Source organism: Pseudomyrmex gracilis, unplaced genomic scaffold, assembly GCF_002006095.1.
Source record: "Pseudomyrmex gracilis isolate BER0280 unplaced genomic scaffold, ASM200609v1 scaffold_211, whole genome shotgun sequence".
In the NCBI taxonomy this organism is placed as follows: domain Eukaryota; kingdom Metazoa; phylum Arthropoda; class Insecta; order Hymenoptera; family Formicidae; genus Pseudomyrmex; species Pseudomyrmex gracilis.
Window position 1 is genome coordinate 50,263 of NW_018020795.1, and position 25,231 is coordinate 75,493.

At 37.2% G+C, this 25,231-nt stretch overlaps 1 protein-coding gene across 5 annotated transcripts in view; it reads left to right on the forward strand.

The window, feature by feature from the left end:
* Window positions 1-13,629, forward strand: part of LOC109858525 (calcium-transporting ATPase sarcoplasmic/endoplasmic reticulum type) — a 42,166-nt gene extending 28,537 nt beyond the window's left edge. For 3 of the 5 annotated variants that reach the window (XM_020435872.1, XM_020435873.1, XM_020435874.1), the window contains exon 13: window positions 76-4,015. In XM_020435872.1, the coding sequence (XP_020291461.1) occupies window positions 76-276 (201 nt within the window). In that variant the 3' untranslated portion in view covers window positions 277-4,015. Of the gene's footprint in view, window positions 1-75; window positions 4,016-8,038 lie in introns of those variants that run through there. The other 2 variants (XM_020435877.1, XM_020435876.1) reach the window with 2 other exon arrangements.
* The last annotated feature ends 11,602 nt before the right edge of the window (window positions 13,630-25,231 follow it).

Below are 25,231 nucleotides of genomic sequence, written 5' to 3' on the forward strand. Positions count from 1 at the left end.
TCTATGATCAGTTTGAGATGTGAAAGATTCGCAGTTTTGAGAGATCGTGAACACCGTTAACTCTTCTGTTTTCAGTCCGTGTTTCAAGTGACCCCGCTAACGGCTGAAGAATGGGTTACTGTTATGAAGTTCTCCATTCCAGTGGTACTTCTCGACGAAACCTTGAAGTTCATTGCCAGAAAGATCACAGACGGTGAGAATCCAATTTACACCGTGCATTGGATCGTTCTAATGTGGGCTGTGTTCTTTGAACTGTTGTATGTCTGTCCCATATAGAACATCCGTAAAGTACTAATTAATTAGTCTAGCAAACGATGTTTTTTTCCTATGGAAAATCATCCGCGACTAAATCATTGGACTCGCAGTTGCATTTAACCGAAGCTCTTCCCATCGTGACGCGGGAAGGTGCGAGAGATAAGTTATTAACAAAGTGCGTTCAAGTGAGATTTTAACGAGTTTTGACTGTTGTGCATGGTGTTAGTACGACCATATTACGAGATGTACCACCACCAAGGCCCACCATGCCCTTGGCATTACACACCGTATCCCGACGTCGCTCAACGATCACGGGTTTCGAGTGGCATCGATAGTGATGTCTCTAAGCGAGAGACCCTGTCATAAAATCAAAGATTGTGATCGTTAAATTATTTTCTACGAGTGCCTTTTGAATATTGAATTTCCTCTGCAACAAACACGAAAAAAAAACCTATTCGTATAGATGTTCTTTCCAACATAGAGATATTATGTGTTTGATGACATCCCGATTATTCGATCCATTCCTCTTTTGTATGCACTTTTTTTCTTTTTCGTTTTTTATTGTTTATTGTGTTGTATGCACTCCTCAGTATAAGTATAACATTGGAAGTGTGACAAGTCCTGTGGCGCACTAACACACAGACAAAACATTCCCCAGGTTGAGATTCACGCATGTCCTCCATCTATATTTGTTGCCAATATATAATAACGTTATATTCACAAATTTTTATACGAGTATGATCGTGTGAAACGTATATATTTTGATGATTTGAAAAGTGCAAAATAATTCTCCTCAAACGAGAATTATTTTACTCGATTTTGCCGCATACCAATATACACTCGTGACGTGTCACATGAATATTCTTATTAGAGTAATACGCATTTGCACATATACACACACACACACACACACACAAACATAACGAAGACAATAAGATATTTGGCAGAAATACAGATGGAATGATGATAAACGAACCTTAGTGGGAATTATGTAATTCTTGTTTTCTGAGATTTTTATTTTCAGACTGGTTCAATGCACGCACGCACCAATTAGCACACAACGCTCGTTTCGCGCAATATTTAATGTGTACAATGGTTTACTAAATTTTGCTTGTTTTTTTCTTTTTTCCACCGCTTTAAGTGTTGCTTGTTATAAATCATCATTTATTGATGGATTCTTAGTGTCTGGTGTGCCCGTTCCAACCCTGAAGTCAGAACCGGAGCTGTCTGAGCACATGCTGAAAGTTTCAAGAGAATGATCGTGCAAGGATCGACTGCGCACGAACGGATCTCATTTTTGTATCCTGCATAATGTGTCTTCCTTCCCGTAGAAGTAATATGCATGCAAGGTGTAATTAACACAGCACGGTTTTGTAAGGTCCTTTCTGGTAGTAATCTATTTTTGTTGTACGTGTTATATATGTATATGTATATCCTGCTGTGCCACACAATCAAATACTACGCACGTTTTTTTAGATGTGTTCGTAATATAGCAGCAAAACTTCTTCGGTCGATGTTTTTGTTAATTATTCTGTTTCTCTATTTGGATCTTGAGTTATGTGTTAGCCTTTAACGGACATAACAGACAATCGCGAAGTAAACATCTTACATAATCCGACCTCTGAATTGTCACAAATAGTCGCAATAGTCACAAATTTTTTTAACGGAAATTGTTAACATCAATGCGCGACTGGCACAGTGGGATTAACTTCTAACTTTTTGCACTGTTTTTTTCGCGACACCAACATCTGTTCCCTCTGTGTGTAACCCATACGTGTGATTTATGTATTTGAAAGATTACGCAAAAGAGTGTATTGCTAGTTTCCAGATGTGGACTGCAAAGACTCGTAAGTGTGTAAAATAATGCAATTGTTCAACGCAGAGGAAAATAGTAATGTGTTATTTATCTTTCTTATATGCTCGAAACGGAAGGGGGCAGTCCATATTTTTTTTTTTTTTCCAATGCACTTTCATTCACTTTCTATCAGAGCAGTGAACCGAACATAAAAACTGATTATCAAAACTAACAATCGGTCAGTTTTTTTTTTTTTTTTATTAAGTTATTTATTTACATATGTTATAAGCATAGAATTAATCAAAAACGCAGTATTTTCTGTCCTTTACTCCCAAAATCTATTTACACATGTTTGAAGTAAATTGTTTCTAAATAGTTAAGAGATCTTACAACATTTCAAATTGTAAAATTCTGATATTAATGAAATTATACAAAAGAACGATTTTTTTCTCGATATACTTAGATAATAAATTATTACGAAGTGTGTATATTGTGTATTGATTGTAAAAACAAATCTTTTGGATTGGAAGACAAATGTTTTGAGTGCAAATACGAAATGTAGTCTCTTTTACAAAAACTCAAGTCTGTAAACTATAATGCCACAAATCACATTACTATAACATTTTTTGGCAGTGGTACACAGCTTTTTTTTATATTAAAAAGAAAGAAATAAAATAAAAATATTCTCACACATGGCGCTTCAATGCTTAGATTAAAAAATCTCTGTGTGCATTTGTTACATTTATCTTAGACTATTCTTTGTTCACTGTAATACTCTCTGAGTTGGTCGAAATTCTAGGTAGTAGAATCAATACTATCGACAATCGGAACACATCCTTCCATGACTTCGTCTAGACCAAGTACACATCGTAATTATTATAAGATATACTTATACACATGTATAAACGGACTTTTTCCGCGCAACGATAACTCTTGATCGAACGTACGAAAACCGTTTTTGTTTCAAATATTGTTGCACGCTTTGCCTCGTTACGACATTGTTAGACTAGACCAGAGCCTTCCAACTGATCACGTGACTGCATAGAAATCTTATGGCGTAAACCGCACGCCGTGTTGGAAGACTCTGGACTAGACGACACGCTCTCACGAGGTCTCATTCGATTTTAGATATCGTTTTGCGCAGCTTGCTCAAATATAAAAGGGTTTGAGGTCGCGACCTAACTGCTCTATGACGCGTAACAATTTTACGTACCTAGTTCGATTGGACGGTTTGCTAAGAGGCAATTCTTGGATTCGGGACCGTTAACAATGGCTTCAACATTTTTGCTTTTGCGTTGCTTTGCCATCTTGCACGGCGTGAGAGGGGGAACGAAGATCTCTTACTTAAACCTTAAATATTGTGTGAAGCACGTTTCGGCATGAGCGACTCATGAGACTGTGCGGTGTCGAATTAACGTGTGTATCTTGGCCGTTTGCGGCGCGACAAACACGAAATACGCAAATATTCAATTACTTCATAACTACGACGACGCACACGCTCAGTCGGTGACACACTCACAATATTTCTAAAATCCTTTAGGTTTGTTTTTACAATCACACACGTTCTAGACAAATAAAACTATGTATAAACAATAAAAACATGTTCGGTCACTGCTTTAATATTGCATACGTCACACATGAAAACGAATAATCGGTGTCGTCATGAGTACGTGGGCCTTTGATGCATCTGGCTGCTTAGTCAGTTCATCCCTTAGATCGTATCCTGTTGGTGGAAGCATAATTCGCAGGTCTTAATGTTTATAAAACAAGCGATCAATAATTAAAGCAAGAAAGATTAAAGTCTCGAAAACTGCTGACAGAAACAGCATTATCTTAATCCCAGATATCCTTATTTGAATAACGCGTGTAAGATCTTTATCTTACTTTACGATATTTAATTTAAAAAAAAAAACGCTTCTTTATTGCTTTAAATTAAACAATAATAAAAAACTAAAAAGTATTGAAAAATAATAAAGAACCAAAAAGAAAAATAGCTTGCAAAAACAAATTACGGGCGATGTCGTGACTCGAGGGTTTTTTTTTCAAAGAGTTTATGCTTCCTTTAGCAGTGTACAATCTAAAGTTTCATCCAGATCTTTGTAGGAATCACCGTAAATCGACCGCGATTTAGCGCGCAAAACGCAGCGCACATTAAGCGCTGGTCTACAAAAGTCGCAGATCGCGAGAAGAAATTTGATTTGTTCACATTGATCCATCGGACCAATCTGATCGGTCAGTTTCGCGAGACCTGCCACCTGCGCGGACCGGCCTTTACTCCTCGCGCACGTGTAAACGCAACAAGACTGACGATGTGTTCCGAAGAGAAGTGAACGTGTGTTCGCTGCGTTTTTCGCGCATTCATAATAATTTAATTAAGCTCCGGCCACGGCGCTTTAAAGAGGTCGTCCGCAGTCGCGCGGAACGACCAGTGTAATATAATTAATTAATTAATTAATTAAATTAGTAACGGTTAAGGCGTGATACTTTTGGTATGGGCATAACTAAAACTTAATTCAGACCGAATGAGTTAGAGCTCTGTCGCACTAACGAACTTTGTGTCTCGAATAGTGTTTCGTTCTGCAGTTTAATTTTTTTTTAGCGAGTAATACCGGCGTACATCCCTTGGCCAATACCTGTGTCGCGAGATCTTCATTTTTGTATGCTCTCATAAACTCTGTAAATTGTAAGATAGTGTGACAAAAGAAAGCCACCGCGGAGAATATTTGTAAATAATACTTTGATTGTGTGTTTCTCTCAAATCATTGAATGTATCACGAGAGTGTCAGAAGTAATGTAAAAAAAAAAAAAAAAACCAAAAACGAAAAAAAATTAGCGTCGTCGTAATTTAACTTAATTTATTAACGCACAGACAGAATTTTGGATACGATATTTATTCGAAATATATCCGATTTGAAAAAAAAAAAAAAAATACGATTTTAGTGTGATAGAAATAGATAAAATTAGGCACGGTTTATCGGAGCACAGGTACGCGCGTGAGAGGATCAATGCCAGTATGAAGAGTCTAATGCAGTTCTTTGACGCTCAATGAATTTTTGACGAAATTAATCGGAGACTCTTGGAATGCGAGATGATACGAGCGATTAATCTTTCGAAGAAGCTTTTGAAACTGAACGTTAAAAATCCATGAAGTATTAATCAATTAAAAGATCTGTGGAAACACGTAAAGTAAGACATAGAATTGTACAGATGCGCGCAATGTTGTCTCGGAAATGTGCGTTTGAGTCTGATTTCTTTGAGATCCGTCGCTTACGACTCGTTCGCATTCGGGTCTCCGATTCGTCCACGATGTATATGTAAGTACTTGAGTGTGCATTGTATTTTACGTTTATCGAGAATGACGGAGTAGTGCCATCTCGACGAAAGAATACTGCGTGACGTCATGCAAACATCGATGCGTTCTGTCGGAAAGTGCAAGTTTTTAGCACAAGAGATCGATATTTATTATCTCTGTTAAAAAAAAGAAAAAACTCAAAACCAAAAAAAAAAAAAGAAAAAAGAAAAAGAAAACCAAACGAAACAAATTTAACATGGTAGCTCTTTGTTATAGTTGACATATCAAGTACAACTTATTGACTGTAATCTTCGCACGGATTAATACCTCTCCGTCTGTCAAAAAAAATTTTAATGTCCGTAGCTGGACAACTTTCTCATTGATTCTTGTGTGACGTCGACAATCAAACGCGGTGTCCAGCGACGATGAGACTACGATCACGTCGTTTCTTGTGCAGGAAGTACCTATTTCTAACGATAATAAGAAAAGTAATTAATTATTAACTTATACTATGACATTGAGTGATTTCGAGTATATATATATATATATATATGTATATTTGTCGCGTACCGCGGCGACATTCGGAATGTGATCATTCCGGATGTGATTGAAATTAGATATACGAGACAGAGAAATAAAAAACAAAAATTATATCTATATATATATATATATAGAGAAAAAGAAAAATCCGGCTGTTTACACGGATTACGATCCAGCAGTCTATACACACATAGGTATAATTCCGTCGTCATGTAATTTACCTGTCATTTCCTGCGTTTGACGTTCGCAAATTTCGTTCATTTCGTCGTATGATTCTTCGTCTTTGTCATGTATTCGATTCGAGCTCGTACGAAAAAAAAAAAAAAAAACAAAAAGAAAAAAAAACGATATTATAACAAGTGAGAGTATATCTTACAGTGGAAATATGATTAGTGGATTAATTAATTACTTGTTATAATAAAAAGAATCATGTGTTACTAATATGCGTGTCTCGACTCTCAATGATTGGCCTACTAATTTGAGCGAGTGATTTCCGCTTACGTGGCGGTTGCTCTGCCGCGTACAACATATAATATATCATCAAATCGAACACTTAGCACACACACTCGGACGTAATAAGTGTTTGGTTGTGTTTGCTCCCGCCTAAAACCCCCCTCTCTTAAACGTTTTTCTCTCGTTATCTCTGTTATCTATCCCACAACACTCTGAGTGTTCATTGTAACCACCAGCTGGCTTAAGACATTTCAGACGTTGGTGGGCCAAAAGTTTACACAGGAAACACCAACAGATATAAAGTTAGAACCGTGTAAAATTAAGTCTTTATTTATTTATAATTTTGTATAATTGTTAACAAAAAGCAAATTATCAAAATTTTAATTATATTTTTAAAATTTGTAAAACAAAACTCACATGTACATACAATACTTACAGTTTCGCCTCGAAAATGAAGAATACAAGATTAGTAAAAACAAAAATTCTAATATATTTAGATATAGAAAAAAATATTGAGTATATATATATATATATGGTACCTTTGATGAAATAAAATGATCAAAACGGTCCACTCATCCAATGATTAAGGCAGCCCTGCTTGTGTAATCCCCACACAAATGTTGTATTTTTTTTTTTTTTTTTTTTTACATAAAACAAAAGATTCGCAAGGACTTATAAATCAGCAGATGTACCACCACCTTGTACAGATCGTCACGTCGTTCGAAGGCAAGATTTCGGAAAATAAAACACCTTGACATGATGCCGAAATGCTTCCGTCATTTCTCGAAGAGTCCACGAATCTTTTAATTCATCGCGGCTGCTGTGTATCTCATTACACCCCTTCTCCGCTTTCCCTCTTCAAAATTTGCTGTTTGAAGTTTTTGCATGCGTTCACTGGAAAAAAAAACCGATATAATAACTGTCGGAATGACCCGAATCCCTAAACAAAACAAAACAAAAAAATAAAACAAAGATGTCGAAAAACACTCCCCGACACATCTCGACACACCTTTTGCTAACTTCCCTGCCTGCTGGTGTGCCAAACCGTACAGTCACAAGAAGAACGATCTCCGGGGATGATCTTCGCACGCGAATGACACAGGTAACGTTGAAACTTGTCAATCTTTTAAATCAGCGAGATAGCTTTATACTACGCTACAACGGCAATCACACACATGCGTTTCAAAGCTGTCTTCGAGCTGCTGACATATTTGTGTTCTTCTTCTATAATATTAATTAAGAAGTTCAATTAACAGATGAAAGCGGACGTAATCTAGCAAGATCTTTCTTGTATTTCTTTTTTTTCACATAGTTATTATATGTAAAATATTGCATTTTTATACGTGAATTTACATACATTCCTCATATTACTTTCTTGCATTTTTTTTTTTTAATTATTGTTTTGCATTTCATTTGTACATTAAGTTTTCGAGGATTAATTTTTATAATATACATATTGTAACTTATCTCGTACCTCGCACACGTACACACCTAAACCTTCCCCATTTCTCCTAACAATTAGACACACACGCGCTCACACATCTCTTGTGTATTAACGCATCGCCAGGCTTGCATCGATTACCACTAGAAGCTGCATCCTGCTCCGTAGTGGACGAGAGACGCGCAAGGCTTGCAAGCTGAGCCAGCGAGAGTAGCTTGGCCGTGTGGTGAAATAATCGATGTTACCCCTCGTATGATTACAGTGGCACCGCCAGTGACGCCAGTGAAATAAAAGATCAGAGGGGCTTAGGGCGAATGCGAGAGACACCTAATCGGCCGCAGCCGAGAAATCGGCAACTCAGCACTCACACTACACTCACGAGCTGCTCGAAGAGACCGGAAGACGTCTTATAACAGAAAAACAAACCCATCCCACCCAAATGCGCAACTAAAGTATCCCCTCACATCACGATAAGCATCAATCGATCTATCCATCATCACACACGTACACGTTGCGCTTGGCACGTGCACGTTCTGTGCGCGGCGATCGACGTATACGAGATCGATCACCCGCAAGGAAAAAAAACAGAAAAACAAAAAAAAAACAGAGAACGAATGTACGAGTAGTCTATTGGTGATTAGAGTAATTGACACATTACTGATTTATTACTGTTGTACGCGCCGGTAGTTTCTTAACGTTATGATATTGTGATGATAAGGCAACTTTAAGGATATATCGATTCTACTTGAATTGCGTCGAAAGCTGCTTTTTGTTTCGCGTGTCTCCGCTAACGAAACGAACGTTAATTGTAATTAGCAATATGTTCACATTCAAAAATACTCTTTTACAAAAAAAGAAATTTATATTTGTGTGTGAGTTTAATGCACATCCCCCGATAAATCAGTATCATTCTATAAAATCATGTACGTTATATAATCGATCTCGTTCCTTTAACGTAAAGAGTCCGTACATTCGTTCGAGCAAAGCGCACCCATCCAACCCAATTAATCCGAGAGGACCGATCGTTTCAGACCGACGTAGTCGAGTTTGGAAAAGGCCCGAAGGTAGTGTTCGCTCGAACGCTCGAGCTTTTAAACAGCCGGTCGCTGTGAAACCTTTTCGTCTTTTAGTTCGACACCCCAGATCTCCGGCGCGCTTTAATCGCTCTTGGTGTGTGTTATGTTGCAGTAAATGAAGTGGTCGTCGACAAGTGGCAGTCAAATTGAATGGGTTCGTCGCGAGGCACAGATCTTTACGCACTTCGCCGCCGAGCGCGCAAAAAGCTCAACCCGATAAACCACATACAAAATAAAATAAAAAAATAAAAAAAATAAAAAAATTTACCAAAGCACAGACGAACGAACGAAAGCGTGAATTAAATCGGCGCGCTTGCGCACAAGCATCGCAGAGTAACAGAACGCTACAATAACAGCAGAAAAAACAGCAGCAGCAACAGTAGCAGCAGTTAGCAAGCAACGCTCTCGAATATAACCAACCTTACTAGGCTAACTACTACCCAAGTCGAACCCGCAGTTTCGGAAACTTCTTCGATTCGCCAGCTATAACATGCGCTGCAACCACCTTGCCGCTGTCGCCGCTTCCTTTCTTCCCTCCCGGTCTTCTCTTCTTCCTGTCTCCGCAAATGCGCGAGGAATCGTTCGAGTCGAGGTCGTCGTCTGTCGAAACGACGAAAGCGAAGCGAACGAGCAGAGCTTTGGGAGAAAACTTTTTCATCTTCCGGTGGCCACACTAACGTTCTTAACTCAACGACTGTGCCTTCTTAGATCCGGTTGCGTCGACCGGTCGGTTAACGCTAATCTTTTTTTTTTTTTTTTCGGCTATCTTTCTCGTCCATACGGGGTGTTAAGAAAAACGCGAAGACTGTTGTGAGAACCGTTGCACTCGCGAAATCAAATAGCAAAATCGCAAAAAAAAAACGTGGCGGTACAAACTTTTTACGAGCTACAATCATTTTTAACACGAACGTTTTTATATTTTCTACAAGAAATTGAATATTTTGATCAAAATCTATGTTGTTTCGCATGAACGACACGTTTTCACGCGTTTTTTATTTAACACCTTGTATCGATGGAATTTTAGTACGAGATTAGCTATAAAAAAAAAAAAAAGAAAACAAAACAAAATCAAACTGCGTTGATGCAGCTCAGTTTTAGGTTTTTCTTTAATCGAGGAACGATGCTGCTGAATGTAGATCGCGAGAAGGTGAAAGAGCGCTTGCCTTTTTTAACTTCCTTAAAACAATCTTTTTTTAACACTCAGTTTGTTGACTCTCCCGCGGTTAACGCATCAGTATAACGTAACGGTCGCGTAACTCTTCTCTATCCAAGTAACCGTTGATTAATTACGCTTCAAAAAGAGTCTGCGCTCACGACGACGATCTTTTCCAAAAGTTTAAGCGAGGTCCGAAAAGTAAGATTATATATTCCGACGCGCGAGGAAATGAGTTGATCTTCTTATTTTCTCTCTCTCTCTCTCTCTTTGTTTAAGTTCATTCTCATCTCTCTCTTTTTCTTTCCCGTCTATCTTTGCTATTTTTCTTCCTCCTTTTGTATCGCTTTATCGATTTTGACACTCTGTTTTTTTCTTTTTTTTTTCCATTTTCTTCTCCTGTCCCGTTGTTGTTTTCTTTCTTTTCCGTTCTATTTTCTTTGCAATATGAAGATTCCGCCGAGCAACATCTTCCTCTAACAGACTCGACGGCTGTGCTCTCGGATGTATGAAAGAAAAAGGCAACAATCTCCATTTTCGATCTGCTAACACGTACAAGGGGAGGTAGGGACAGCTAAGTCCTTTCCCTCTCACATGAGTTGAAAAATACACGATGTTATTTCTACGTTTGTCGTGTGTTTGTTGATCTATTATTCATGACACTCTCTGATACGCGGTTAGGCCAATTTCCGCACGATAATGAAGATTGCCGCCTTCGAGAGAGTCTCTCTTCCTGTCTTCCGCGAGAGAAGAGATCATCGGAAGACCCCCCCCCCTTCGGTTTGAAACGACACAAACGCGACCCTTCTATCAGGACTTTTTTCCCTCAAGTTTCCGGAAGACGTCATATCCCGCCCGTTCTCAATGAACGCGAAGATTAGGTGCTCCAAGTTTTCCCGCCAGCCACGAACGACGGAATCCTCCGTAGCTTGAAACGTTCGGTTCGACGAGAAAAAGACCGTCACCCGTACCTGGAACGCTCAATGATGCCACAGTCCGTCCGCGCGCGCGCTCGCGTTTATCCAGCGGACAAATCGCGAGAAAAACAAATAAAAAAAAGAAGAAAGAGTAAGACATAGTGAGAGAGAGAGAGAGAGAGAGAGAACACTCTCGACGAGATGATGTTCGACGCTGAAGAGAGAGATAAAGGGAGTGTGTGCGTCTCGAATCTTATCGCGTGAAAACGCGAACGAAGAACGAGGGACAACCTCGCACCACATTTTGAAAAATCTCCCGAGGATTCTTGCGACTCGTTGCAACATATGGCGACTTGCACGTGAAGCTGCACAGCCGTCGGAGTCGTATAGCGACTCGGATGACGGACGAAGAAGAAGGTCGACCCGATGAAGAGTCGTTCGGCTTCTCGGGACGAATTGACGACGAGGAGGAGGAGGAGGAGGAAAAGGAGGAAGTCGAGCGGTGAACTCTGCGGGAACGAACGACGAGCAGTTTCGAGCAGCGACGTAACTTTCGCAACCGGAGGCTGCCGTGTTGAAAAGGGCGTTTCACGCTAAGTAAATCGTCAACCTGACGTTTCTTTCGCACGAGCCGCGTAACGCGACTTTTTAGAAACACCTTCCTAAAATGTATCATCTGCGGGAAAACAGTTGAAGCTAAAAAAAAAAAAAAAAAAAATTTATATAAACCGTAGGATTGTGTTCAAAGAGTCGAAAGTGTCTCGTGCGAGAAGAAGAAAAGAGCGGAGCGAGGGGTTCGTCGCCGGGGAGTCCGGTATAATCTCGCGAGAGTTAATTAATTGTAAATATCCGTCGCGCATGCGGCGATATATATAAAACAGAGAGATGTCATAAATAGTTATATATATACATTATATATATATATATTTTTTTTTTTCGCGTAAGAAGAAAAGCGCACAGATGGACGCGTCGTCGCTGCGGACGATAATAAATTATTGTTATTGATAATATACTATTACTATTATGACAATTATTATTATTATTGATTATTATTGTCATCGCTACTATTGTTAGTACTTATTGTTATCAGTAAAAACAATCGCGCGTCACCGATCGGGTGACATGTATTGTATAAATATATTGTCGTTGCGCGCGGAAATCCCCTTCGTGAGCGCCAAGCTTCGAGCGAGAAGGATTTGACCTGCCGAGGCTCGTGGTTTAATGTCGGGAATTTTCTTCTTTTTCTTATTTATCTCAATTGATCGTTGTTCGTGATAACAATAGAGGCGGAATTATCCACCTCGCGACGATTCTGATTGTTAACTTGAAGAAGAGAGAAAGAGACACAGAGCCGCGTCTCCGCTCGCTTCGTTGATCGCGACCTCTCTTCGGTTGTTTTTTTTTTTTCTCGACCAAGACCGACGGGAGTTCTCGTTATACGGCGGTAAAGAATAATTAATGTACAACCGCTGTGTGGACGACTGAGTACATTGCGAGCGTAGTCTCTCGCGTTTCTCGCGAAAAAAAAAATCTCATTATCCGGGCCTTTCACGCGCGCCGCGAAACGGATGTGCTACATATATATATATATATATGTATATATATATATATATATATAGAACGTCATTCTCGATATCACGAGCGTGTTAAACTTGTCATGTTTGGAAACGAAAAAGAACGCGTTGTCGGAAGAAAACGGAGATGGCGTCATCGAAACGCGCGTTGGCTACTTTCTCGCTACAGTTTTGCTCCTGTTATTATCGTGTGCTGATATCTCTAGCGATGTACATCCCGCGCTCCTGAACTTTTCTATTTCGTTTTGCCCCTTCTAGAATGAGAGTATTCTCTACCTCTCTCCATCTTTCTCTCTCTCTCTCTCTCTCTCTCTCTCTCTCATCCTTATACATCCTTGTACCGTTTTTCTTCGTTCTCGTCGCAGTTTCACATTCGTCACATCGCCGACCATCGTCTCTCTCTCTGTCTCTCGTAGTCCTGTACTAAATACACAACTAGCGATTAATTAAGAGTTAACGATCCGCGACGCGAAGTTTGAGGAATCGTCGCCGAGCTGCGAGATTTCTTTGTCGACTTTTTAAACTCTCGCCGTGAAAAAGTAAGATAAGTCAGAAACAACGAGCGACGGGTTTTATTTTGGGAAACCGTTGCCGTTTCACGTCGGACAAACGACAAATGTGTGTGTGTGTGAGAGAGTGTGTGTATATATATATATGTATATCATTATGTACATTATATCTGTTATATATATTATGTACATACGTATATGTATATACATCAGAAGAGGGCACATCATCTCATGTGCTCGAAAAAGAAAATTGCTCCGTATCACACATCGCCCGCGTCATCCTAATCGGTGATACGTACGCATACGTGCGCATTGGTGGGGTGATAATTGATCGGATTCAATGCGCGCGTAAATTGCGTACGTTTCTCAATCGTCCATCCTGTAATTAAAGTTTCGTCATTTTTAATGTATGTTACTTATATCGTGGAGTGTAATATTCGTACTTGTATAAATAATAAAAGGCAATTGCCCGCGTTGACGCTCCAATCGTTCTCGCTCGAATCGTCCACGTTGGAGCATACTTTTAAGAACGAATTTCATTATTTTCTTCGAAAACGGTGAAACAAACCTTGCATATTTCTAATGTACACCGACAGCTCTGTACGAATAAAGGTTTGGAAATAATCGGGTTGTTATGTGTGCGAGTTCTTTACCCTCTCATTCTTTTTTTTTTTTTTTTTAATATTTAGTTTTTCCCTTTGTCAAATTAAGAGATTTTCTATTTTAATACTTTTCCGCTTCTCTCTCGTTAGAAACGTCGTTTGCTTAATTTCAGAAAAGAGAAACGAGAAAATTATGAGAATATTTAGCAATTTAATTTAAAGGTTTTTTGACCAAATAATAACATTAGGTACGTAAGAAGTGTCTACTTTTTTTTGCGTAATTTATAAAATTTATATTATATGTGTATATGACCAAGTACAAAAATGTGAATTAAACCGGATATAAAAACGTCATCTGCGCACGAGCGTTATAAAGTTTAAGGAAATGGAAATGTCATTCGTACACGCAGGAACGTAAAGTAATAAACAGTTGTCGAGAGAAATGCGTGCTGTTTCGAAAACATATTAAAAAAAATTAACATTTTATAATCGTAAAATTTGATAATTATATTATCATAGACATTTCGTGTTCATGTTGTTTGTGCGCGGTTGCTATTTACTTGTGCAATCGTGAAATAATTTCAGAATACGTTTCGCAGAGATAGAATATGTGTGCGTGTGTATGTACATGTGCGTGTAGAGTAGTACGGACACCGCTCATAAATTTTCAGGTCGGAGTAAAGAAATTTTCTTCGTCTGGTCAAAAAAAAAAAAAAAAAGCAAACTAAAAATGATACAGTTCGCAAATCGCACGCTGCGTGCTGGTTGAGACTTTATTACCACTTTGCATTGCAAATTTAAATTGTTTTCAGCGACCACAGGATGATGCGGTCTTTGAGGATAAAACGCAAGATGCACAGCGTGTACGTAACACATATATTTCAACTTTTCTACAAAGAATTGCATCGCAAATGGTTGCTGTACCTTGGTTGTTTGAACCACGTGGAATATTTCTCGTCATATTTCTGAAATTTCCTCAGAAATAGAAAACCGCGCTTTTTTGTCTCAGTTATTTAAGGACTCGAGAACTATCGTATGATATTGCGATTTATTACATACGGTGAATTTTTACGTGCATATTGAAAGCGAGAGATCTATATGTGTGTTCGGATATTAAAAAAGAGTAAAATACTGGAATAAAATTATGATATTAAGTTAAATTGTTTATAATTTTAATAAGTTAACACTTTATCAGACTATATATATGTGTTATCGTTTAATTAAAAATACTAATTGAGAAACTGCACGCAAGTGCTTTTTATCTAGAAAATTTAAAAATAAAATGAAAAAACAATAATTGAAAATAGTTGCACAAATGTAATATACAAAAATAATGATTTGTATAAATTTCTCTCTCTATATTAATAACAAAGAGCAATATTACGTTACATAAAATATCAAAAGAGATTGCAAAACCTTTTGTGTATATTAATTAAAGATTTTGTACTATTTTTATAGGCTTTTAGCTTTTTAGCTTTTAAATTTTTAACGTGGTAAGCGTTAGATCTTTTTAAGATCTTAATTGTTATAGAATTATTTATACAATTCCAGATCTCTGAGACTTTTTATATTCATGCAACTTATAATCGTCTTAAATTTTTGTCTCGAAACTTCGATACCGGGCAACTATATATCCTTCTCGAGGATCGGGAACATAAAATATTTGAAGCTTCTTTCCCCCCTGAAAGTTTTACTTTTCTTTGAACTTTTGAATCTATCTCTTTAGATTTCTTGGATTCTCGCTTTTGTCTTTTAATCTCTTTTGAGAATCTTTTTTTCCTCATGTCTTTTTCACTCGACAATTTTCATTGATTTCATTTTAATTGCGTTGCTAACTTACAATAGATTCAAGGAATTGTTATTCTTATTTCTAGACATATTCAGCATAAGCCACAGCATAAAATCGCAGATTATTCACTGCACAAATTCGTACAAATTCTCGCGATGAGCAAGTCTTGTCTCGTGAAAAATCCCCAAATAATGCGCGATTCGTTGTAAGATCGGGCTTTGCATTGTAAATTTGAATTGTTTTTACGTGGTAACACGAACTCTGAAAGGGTGAAACGCGCAAGATGTATATTTTCTCTCGCTTGTTCATACTTTGGTTTTGCTACGCATAAAATATCGCGCCGCAAAATATGTTCTAATTACCGGTACTTGAAATTTAATATAAATCATTTCTTACATCAAAAAGATACATTTTGCATGCTTTTGTGTTATTAATATTTTTACCTCGCAAACTAAATCGCGCGCAAACATAAACTCTAATTTAATAAATAAATTGATTGTATAAATTAAAACTCGGACACACAATATCAATAAATAAAAAAAAATTATATTAAATAAATTTACTAAAATAAAATTATTATTGTTATTTATTTATTTATAAAATTATTATTTATTTTATTCATTGTGCAAGTATTAGTTTTATATTGATCAGATTTTCTCATTTTAAAGATAACCGTATTTCTCTGTCACACACACACACACACACGCACCGTTCAAACACAAATACGGTTATATTAACTTTTCTGATTACAAAGAACCAAAGAGTCGCTTTCTGAGGCTTATACAGGTCATCACGGATCGTATCGCGTGTATAGAATTCTATTCGCTTTTTGGTGAATATATATTACAGTGGTATTTCGCACGACCGCAGTAGTACATATCTACCTATTTACAGCCACAGTATAATATATATACCTACGTTTGGACAGACACAACTGCCATGTAGGCAAATAGTCAAAGGCCATTGCATTCAATGTCCATTTCAAAAGTCGAATATTAAACTTTAATAACTATCTTTTACCACTAGTAACTGTGTTACGCTATCTATTTTGTTTGCAAATGACACTTTATAAAAAATTTCGAAATTTTTTACATTGAATGTCCATTTCAAAAATCGATTATTAAATTTTTATAACTATTTTTTAACACGACTAGTAACTGAGTTACGCAATCTATTTTATTTGCAAATACATAAATAACACTTAAAAAAAAAACACTTTATAAAAAATTTTGAAATTTTGTACGTGTTGTTAAAAAAATTAAAAATGGAATGTCATTAAAATTGAACTCTAATCGAAATGAATCAATTAACGATTTTAAAAACTTTGAAGTAAATAATTGAATACTTGCAATTTTGAACTGTGTTACATAATTTATATGAATGATATAACACACATATACGCGTGTGTGAAATTTATTATATAATTTATTATTAAGTTATAAATTAGTTTTTTTTAATACGTTTTATTTTTGAAAAAGAAAGATTATTATTTAACTACGTGTGACTAATCGGATAAAAAATGTGCGGATCAAACTAATTCATGTAGCACCAATTTAAATTCGGACACGTTTCTCATGCATAAAAAAGTGACATCTCTTATATGCACGTGAAGTTTTTTGTCCCAACACCCCACGCGCTCGGTGTAATATATGTAACAATAATTACGCGGTTAAACATTTATGAATTTTATCCTATATACATTTCCGGATCTGTGTTGCGTCTCACAAAACACGTGTTTCCAGAAACAAAACAAAAATTCATCCACACAAATTACCGCGCGTATGACACGCTCTTTATGTAACGTAGATTTTCATTTGCTTATACAAAATTGTTGGATTTAACTTAAATGGTTGCGTGACTTTGGAGACTAATTCCTTCCCGACAACGTAGTGATTAACATTATCTTAAGTTCACAACGAGCGCATTGCGCAAGCATTAAGTCAAGTTAATCGTGATATATGACATTGTTGAGCATGTGTGCAGAAGTTGTCTGGCTCATACCGAATTACCTTCCCCTATATCTTCATATGCCGGCTTCACTTTTAATGCGCACATCAAAGCGGATAAATGCAACACATTGTCTCAGCACGTAACACAATCTACACAAATAACATTTTGACTCGCGAAACTTCGGTGAGGATAATTGAAACGGACTCTTAAATTCACGATATTAGAAGTTATTAGCATGTACATCGAATCATCACTTAAATTCGATTTGTTTATTTTAAAGTTTGATATTGAAATGTTCAGTTAATTGTTCACTTTTGTCACGCTATGAGATGTGACATTTTCACCGACGTGTTTGCGTACTAAAAAACAATGTTTAGTTTTGAAAAAAAAAATACAAATAAAGAATTTTATATAGGTTAAAAATATTGAAACAGTTATTTTATTTTATTTTGTTCGATTTTTTCTTGTTTCTTCCGCGCGCGCGTAGAGTGTTTTTCTAACTATTGGAAAATTTCAAAATCCGATTATATGTAACGAATGGGTGAAACGTTACAATCGATCGGTGTGGATGCGGCTTTAAAGCTAAAATGCGATCAATATATGCGAATGTACACGCATAGTTTCGCGTGAGTGTAAAATATTCACGAAACTGCACGCTGAATTTTAAATTGCGCAAGACAACAGACGTTTCTATTATAAAGCGCGCGCTCGCGATATATATATTAATACAATTGAAGCGATAGTTATGTGCGCATTAATGCTTTGTTAAAATTATTATAGACCGCAAATATTTTCGCTGCGGCGCAAATTGCGTTTCATTAGATAATAACGTTCGCGTAACGCTCATACTTTAATATATGACGCTCGCTAGATTTGATCTTTGTTGGCCAAACAAACAATATCTGGCGCGTTAAATTATACATATACCGACATATGTCAACAAAATGTCCCCCGAAGCTTTTATTATTAATTGAAACGCAATTTTCACACGACCGAATACTCGCCGAACATATCCGTATAAACCGTTTATAACCAGAAAATTAATTCATTTACATGATCAATGACATTTTGATTGAAAAACGTCAGTTCAAAATTGATTAAAACATCCGTAGGATCGCGGCCATCGCGCACATGTTTTACGTAAAAACCGATGAGTTATCTCGGTATCAATTGCTCTCATTCTCATACGCGTTGTCGTAGCCGCACAATCCTTCATCGATTTGCTCCTCACGGGAGGTGATATAAAAGGCGAAAATCCGCGATGCACGAAGTCGGGTCGAATAGGACGACGGAAAAAGAGAGAGAAGAAAAAAAAGAAATGGAAGAAGAGAGAGAGAGAGAGAGAGAGAGAGAGCGACGTGATCCAGAGGACAGAGCGAATAATTCATCGAAATCCGGCGGGATTTAGAGCGGAAGGTAGCGAACGCTGGAGCTCGAATGCCGAAGGGTCGTCATTCTCGACGGAGCTTTCCGTTCACGCTCTCGTATACCATTAGTCGATACTCGCGCGGACGTCCCCGACAGATGCTCGTTTTGTTGGGAAGAGAGGAGCGAGAGAAAGTGCTTCGATTTCCTCTCGCGATTCCAGACCGTCTCTCGCGCGAGATCGCCTTCCCTTCTCCGCGCGAACTGACATTAATATCGTTTCTTCGCGTGATCCTTCATTACGATTGCTCTCGCTCAGTTCGCCCGCGGTTTTCCTTCTCCACGAAACGCATTTCCACAAGTAGCTCCGACAGATTTCTTGCCGCGCCGTCTCGATTCTGCTGAACTGTGATCCTTCACACGTACGCCCGGGTTACTGCTCCGGGCTTATAATTGAGATGAAAAACTAGCGAAAACGTTGTTCGAGAGCCACTTCAGTCTGATGCGTTCGCTGCACATTATGTGTTCCGAGACTATTTACTCAAGTTATCTAAGAAGTTTACGTGAACGTTTTTGTTACACAGGAACTTTTTCTTGCGATTATAATCTTCTTTACAGATGTAAAAAAAAAAACTACAAGATTTCACACCATGTGCGGAATTCAATTTATCTATTTATTTATTTATCTTATTTTTATCTTTACTTTAGTCACGTGTCTTTAAAAACGTGAATAAAATAAAGTCACGTGACAGGAAGAAGAGGAACAACACGTAAACTAAATTCACGTGACTTTACTTTTGTCACGTTTTGAAAGACACGCGACTAAAATACAGTCACGTGACTTTAGTCATGTGTTGTTTTTCCACTCCTTCTCTATTTTTCGAGTGTGATGTTCATGCGTTATTTCTGACATCTCTCATATGTACATCATGTGTATTATATAGTTTGTAAGACGTATATACTAACTGTCATCGCGGTGACAGATTGTGGTCACTGACACAACACGTTAAAATAAAAATAATAATATCGTGCGCGTAGCGCGCGCCTGTGTTGCGCCTGGTATACGTAAAAACTGACGAATAAAAAAATACTATGTCAAAAATAGCTAAAAAAAATTGTGTATTAAATCTCGATAATATTGTATCACGACAGTGCAAAACGTATTCACGAAACGTGCAAACGAAATCATATAAGCTAACTTAGCTTCGCGTATTTTAAGAGCCAATCGACAATTTAATTTCTATTGTCTATCAGCTCCGTAGCATTCAGAGAGACCTGTTAACAGTGTTAATTAATCACCGGCCGGGGAACGACCATAAACATCGCCGAGGCAAATACCTCGACGCTATTCGGAATTAATTAGATTTTGCACGGTACGGTTAACATTGAAGGATATCTTAATCCGCTATGTTTCCGGTCGAATTTGCGGATTGTATAGTGGATTCATCTATCTGTGTCGACTAACGCGACTGATACGAGTATGATTGAGCGATTATATCGTGAAATGTTAAACGTCATGCTATATTACGCGATTGTATCGATAATGAAGTTATGAATTATCGCAAATTTATTAAGTAATTAAAAAAGCACTTTCAATTCATTAGATGAGAATTTCTTTGCGAATGTTACGCAAAGACAAATTTGTGAAATATAGATTATTAATTTGCGAAACGTAATTTGCGTCACCATTCGTTAATTCTACTTGATTGCTAATTAATTACGATAGTATGTACATTTTTCACGCAAAATACTTAGAGAACGCGTGTGCGTGTTCGCACGCGTTCTTTTGTGTTTTGTGTGTGATTTTGAACGTGGTTTTTATCTCCGTTCGCTTTCCGAATGCCATGGGTTATCAACTGGATACATGCAATCGACACGATAATTCGACGCGTAATCGACAGGTAGCAGTCGATTCATCACGATGCATTGACAACATTTCAGAAAAATCTCCCTATCTGCGTTCCCGCTAGAATAACGCGTGTCCCGAAAGTGAAAAAATGGTACAGTATTGACAGATAGAATGTAAAGCACCTAAGGAGAAATACGAACGTTATTATTGATGTTTGTAAGTAACACTTTAATACGGGCGCCAAATTTACGTTTTATGGTGCTTACAATTAATAATAATTGTGTTGCTGAACACACAAAAAATTTTTGCTAGAATACCGAGAAAATTAGTTGCTACATGGTCAGTAAAAAAATGTGCAGAGCCTACTGAATTTTTTGTTTTGGCAAAACAAAAACTTCACTAAGCTTAGCACAAATTTTTCTAACTGATCATGTAATAGCAAACTTGCTTTTTTCCATGTACGAATATGTAAATACGATTAAAGCACAGATGTAATAAACGTAATAATCCTCATAATTTGAAATTAAATTACATTATTCAATATTATGTACAACGTGAAAAAAGTAAAAAACTTGTAAAACTCAACTTACTTAAATTTAACTAAAAGATAATGACATTTTGTTATTTATTTATATCCTAGAAACTCAGTTGATCCTCTTAGTATTGCATTTCAGGATCCTTTGATTAAACATTCAAATGTAGGGTTCTCGAGGTAAGCTTTTCCAGAAGGACAGTCATCCAGAAAGGAAAAATCTGACAAAGAGATTGCTTCTGGTCATCTTTTTTTTTTTTTTAACGTACAGTATACGTTTAGTAGCAAACTGTGGAATATGTAAAAGTATAGAAATATAAAGAGATTCACTTTAAAGCTGATTTTTCACATTTATAGTTTTTCCTCGTTATTCGGTTAAGTAACAATTGCAAAATTCATTTTATATTTCATGAGATTATTCCTATTATTTCAAAAACGTCATATAAAGCAAACACTATCGTTTAAAGTTGATTTTCTTATAAATGTTACATTTGATCACACACACATGTGTGTGAGAGATAAATGTATACATATATATATGTATTTAATAAATACAGAAATATATATTTTACGTATCTTCACACATACACAAGTGTATGTAAATAATTTAATGTATTATTGTTATTATTATTTAATAATTTTTAATTTCTCATTTTACTCTTTTTTGCAGAAAAACTGTACGTAAATATTTATTTAAAATGTAAATGTAATGTATCTTTAAGAAAAGAGTGAAACGTTGACTTCACTCTCACATTGTTTTACAAGAATCCTAACTTTCCAATTATGTTACCGTTTCTTCGCACACGAATCGCGCGATCACTGTCTCGAGGCTCTTCACGATTCGAACTTCAATCTGCTTTCTCGGCCAATAAACCTACCTGACTTGGCAGAATTTCATTCCCATCCGTCGCATTGGAGAGATGCGAGCTTGGAAACACGCTTAGTGGGAATTTTATTTGATTGAATCGTCCAAACACATCTCGTTCGATTTTGAAAGCTGTGTTTTTATTTTATGTACAAAAATGTTATATATTGCACAATGTGAAAATTTGAAAGTAAACATTTGAGAAACGAGAGAAGAATCGATTACGCGAATGTGCAAATTTGATCTTGTATAATCGAGAATTAAATTCTCGCTTGTGTAATGCGAAACTTGTATGTAATGAAAAATTAATTTCATTTGTGTTCGTCTACGATAGATTTTTTTTTTTTTTTTTGTATACACTTATCGAAGTTCTCTCACGCTGCGGATATCGACGTACTCTGTAGGTTTCCATCTCCAGTGCGCGCACTTTCCAATAAAGCTCGCGGGCTACTCGAAATTTGATCGATACAGAAAGTTTCGATGCGCGACGATTCGGAAGGCGGGTAGAGTGGAAGTATTAAAAAAGAGGAACGAGAATCCGTGTCGACAGCGGGTCCGTACGGGAAGCACGGCTCCACGGACGTTGATTAATCAATAGCGCAAGTGTTCGCGTCACGACGGAGATCAAAGAGCGTTAGATGCTAATCGGGCAAACTTGCCACTTTTGAGTCAGCCGCAAAGTTGCGCGTCTTAACGGAAGTTTTCTCCGGCACTTTCCATCTTTCCGTCTGTCTACGATCGGAGAAACATTCTTCGCATCAATTGAGTTTAAAAGCACACAGTGAAAATCTTTCTCCTTTTAACATTTCAAAAAAAAAAAAAAAAAAAAAAATTCGAATCAACGAGAAATGTGTATACGAGAGATTTATTTACAAAAACTACACATGCAAAATTTTACAACTTAACATCGATTCGAATTATTTTAAAAGAAAATATCGATATGTTCGCTCTCGTTTCCTTTCGCGTTGCAAGAATCAACGTATTTCCATCGTGTTTACTTTGTCTTTAGTGCTCTCAGCTTTTAATACGTGGTTATAATTTTAAGTTTCAAGCTTTGCTGAAAAAACCCTTCTCTTATTTGTTTTTCGTTGACGCGTTTTCTCGTAATTCTAATAATTTGTAATTCCATCGTCGCGCCTTTCAGATCGTTTTCGCGGCGCATTCATGCCGTTTAGTTCCGCCGATTCCGTTCATCACAGACCATTACCTTTTCCCGTAAATATCGTCTTTCGAGTGCTCGCCGTGAAAAGGATCATCAGTGTGCAGCAGCCGATGCACTCAGCCGCGCGACTAATATCTTTCTGCCGGCGCGGCGGAAATTAATTTATTCTTCTCGACGGGGCGTTCGATCGCATTTATCATCCCGCGGGACGGGATCCTGCGCCAGATCGAGCGCGATTACGGGACATTCTTGTTTACAGGACATGGTTTTTCTTTTTTTTTTTTTTTTTTTTTTGCACAAATGCGTATATAGCCTGGAGAAATTCTCTTCTCTCGTAAATGTAATACTAAAATTCGTTAACGCTGTTCACGGCGATGATACGATACAATTAAGCGCCACATTTTTTCGTTTAATTGATTGTCGTGTGTGTTACGACGCATCGGAACAAATTGTGGGCGATATAAAAGGATTTAAAAAAAAAAAAAATCGACTACGTGATGATACAACAGAAATTTTTGTTTATTAATGATTTATGACAGAGAATTTTTTTATGATAGATAGAGATAACACATTTTTAAGAATACAAATAGTACGTGTGTGTGATACCGATTTTTTTAAATACATTTATCAACAAAGTTTGCCAAGCCAGATTACGTAGATGAAATACAACCGCACGGAATGCAAAGATAACTTAGACAAAACCAGAAAATTCTTTCTCGTTAAACATTTGTCATTTAAATTTATTATACCATTTACACGTTGTTGCGTGAAGTTGCATATTGCGTGACGATTATGCTTACTTTGTAAACAGATAAAATTTAAAGGACAAAAAGCATTTGTTTTCAGATAAATCAGCTTGCAAAACAATCGCATTTAACCGTACCGGAAAATTAATTTTATTGGTTTAAACTTCTTTTAATTACATTTTATGTATAATAGCAAAATCAGTTAACTCACAATTACGCGGATTTAAATTTGTAAGTTTTATTATAAAGAAATGTTACACATCAATTATAAATATAATATTAGATTGTTCGAATTACGTCTTTTTTGTCTCACAAATATAGTTTTCTTTACTCAGATTTATTTATTTGGTTAAGTAGCCCGCGACAATTGTGCAGTTTTTCGATTTTGTATGTATCGAGTTTTAGGTGGTCTATTCGGTGTTCCATGCAAAATGTGAAACTGATATTTGTTAAATGTACGTACATAACGCGAATCAGTTTGAAGCTTGCAGTGGAAAAAGCTATTTTTACTACGTTCTCACAACAAGTGTGTATCCGGCAATCTGATTCGCGTTTAGATCAACGTCGCGCTCGGTATTAACTAAAAGTGGCTTAGACAGACACCGGAGCCAGTCAGGAGTCGGATCACATAGTGTTTTCGCCCGATCTCTAAGGGGATCAGTCTTTTAAAATAAAAATAAAGTGTAAAATCTCGTGTTTTCCCGTCTTAGAAACAAAAACACTTTATTCGCCGTAATGCTCTCTATAAAACGTCGCAAATCCACATTGGCACATTTTATCCTTAAAGTTTTTAATAATATACGTACTTGCGAGAGGATTAATGTCGAGACGAGTCATCGGAAGTCGCGCGATCGGAGAGAAGTCGGTGTCGTCGTTCGGCGCGGATCGACTTCGGAATTGCTCGCGAAATCCTTGATGAAAGAAGCAACGACAGTTCTGGGACGTTTCTTCCGTCTCGCACTTGCCGGATCGGATACAAGTGCCGCTGACTTTTGCTGCGCAGCTATGTCGAGTTTTGCAAAATGGATGCGGCAAGAGATCCTCGGCTGCTTTCATACAGGTCGTATCGCATGACGTACAACTCAGTTTCTCTTCGTCGCGCGCGCGCGCGCGTCCGCTCTAAAGGTATCATCCGTGAAAGGATATTTGTCAATGAACCGCAGTGAAAGGCGAGCAAGCAAATGGATCAAATGCAGACGGAAACCCGATGGAAAATATGTCGTAAATCAACTCTCGCTCTGGGTTAAATTCTAGTGAACTTGTAGAACCTTTTCACAAACCTCCCTTACAGCTTTTTTGCGCGCGAAAGAAGAGAGATCTGAATCTTTCATGAATTGTTTCCGCGATACAGTTTGAATTCGGATCG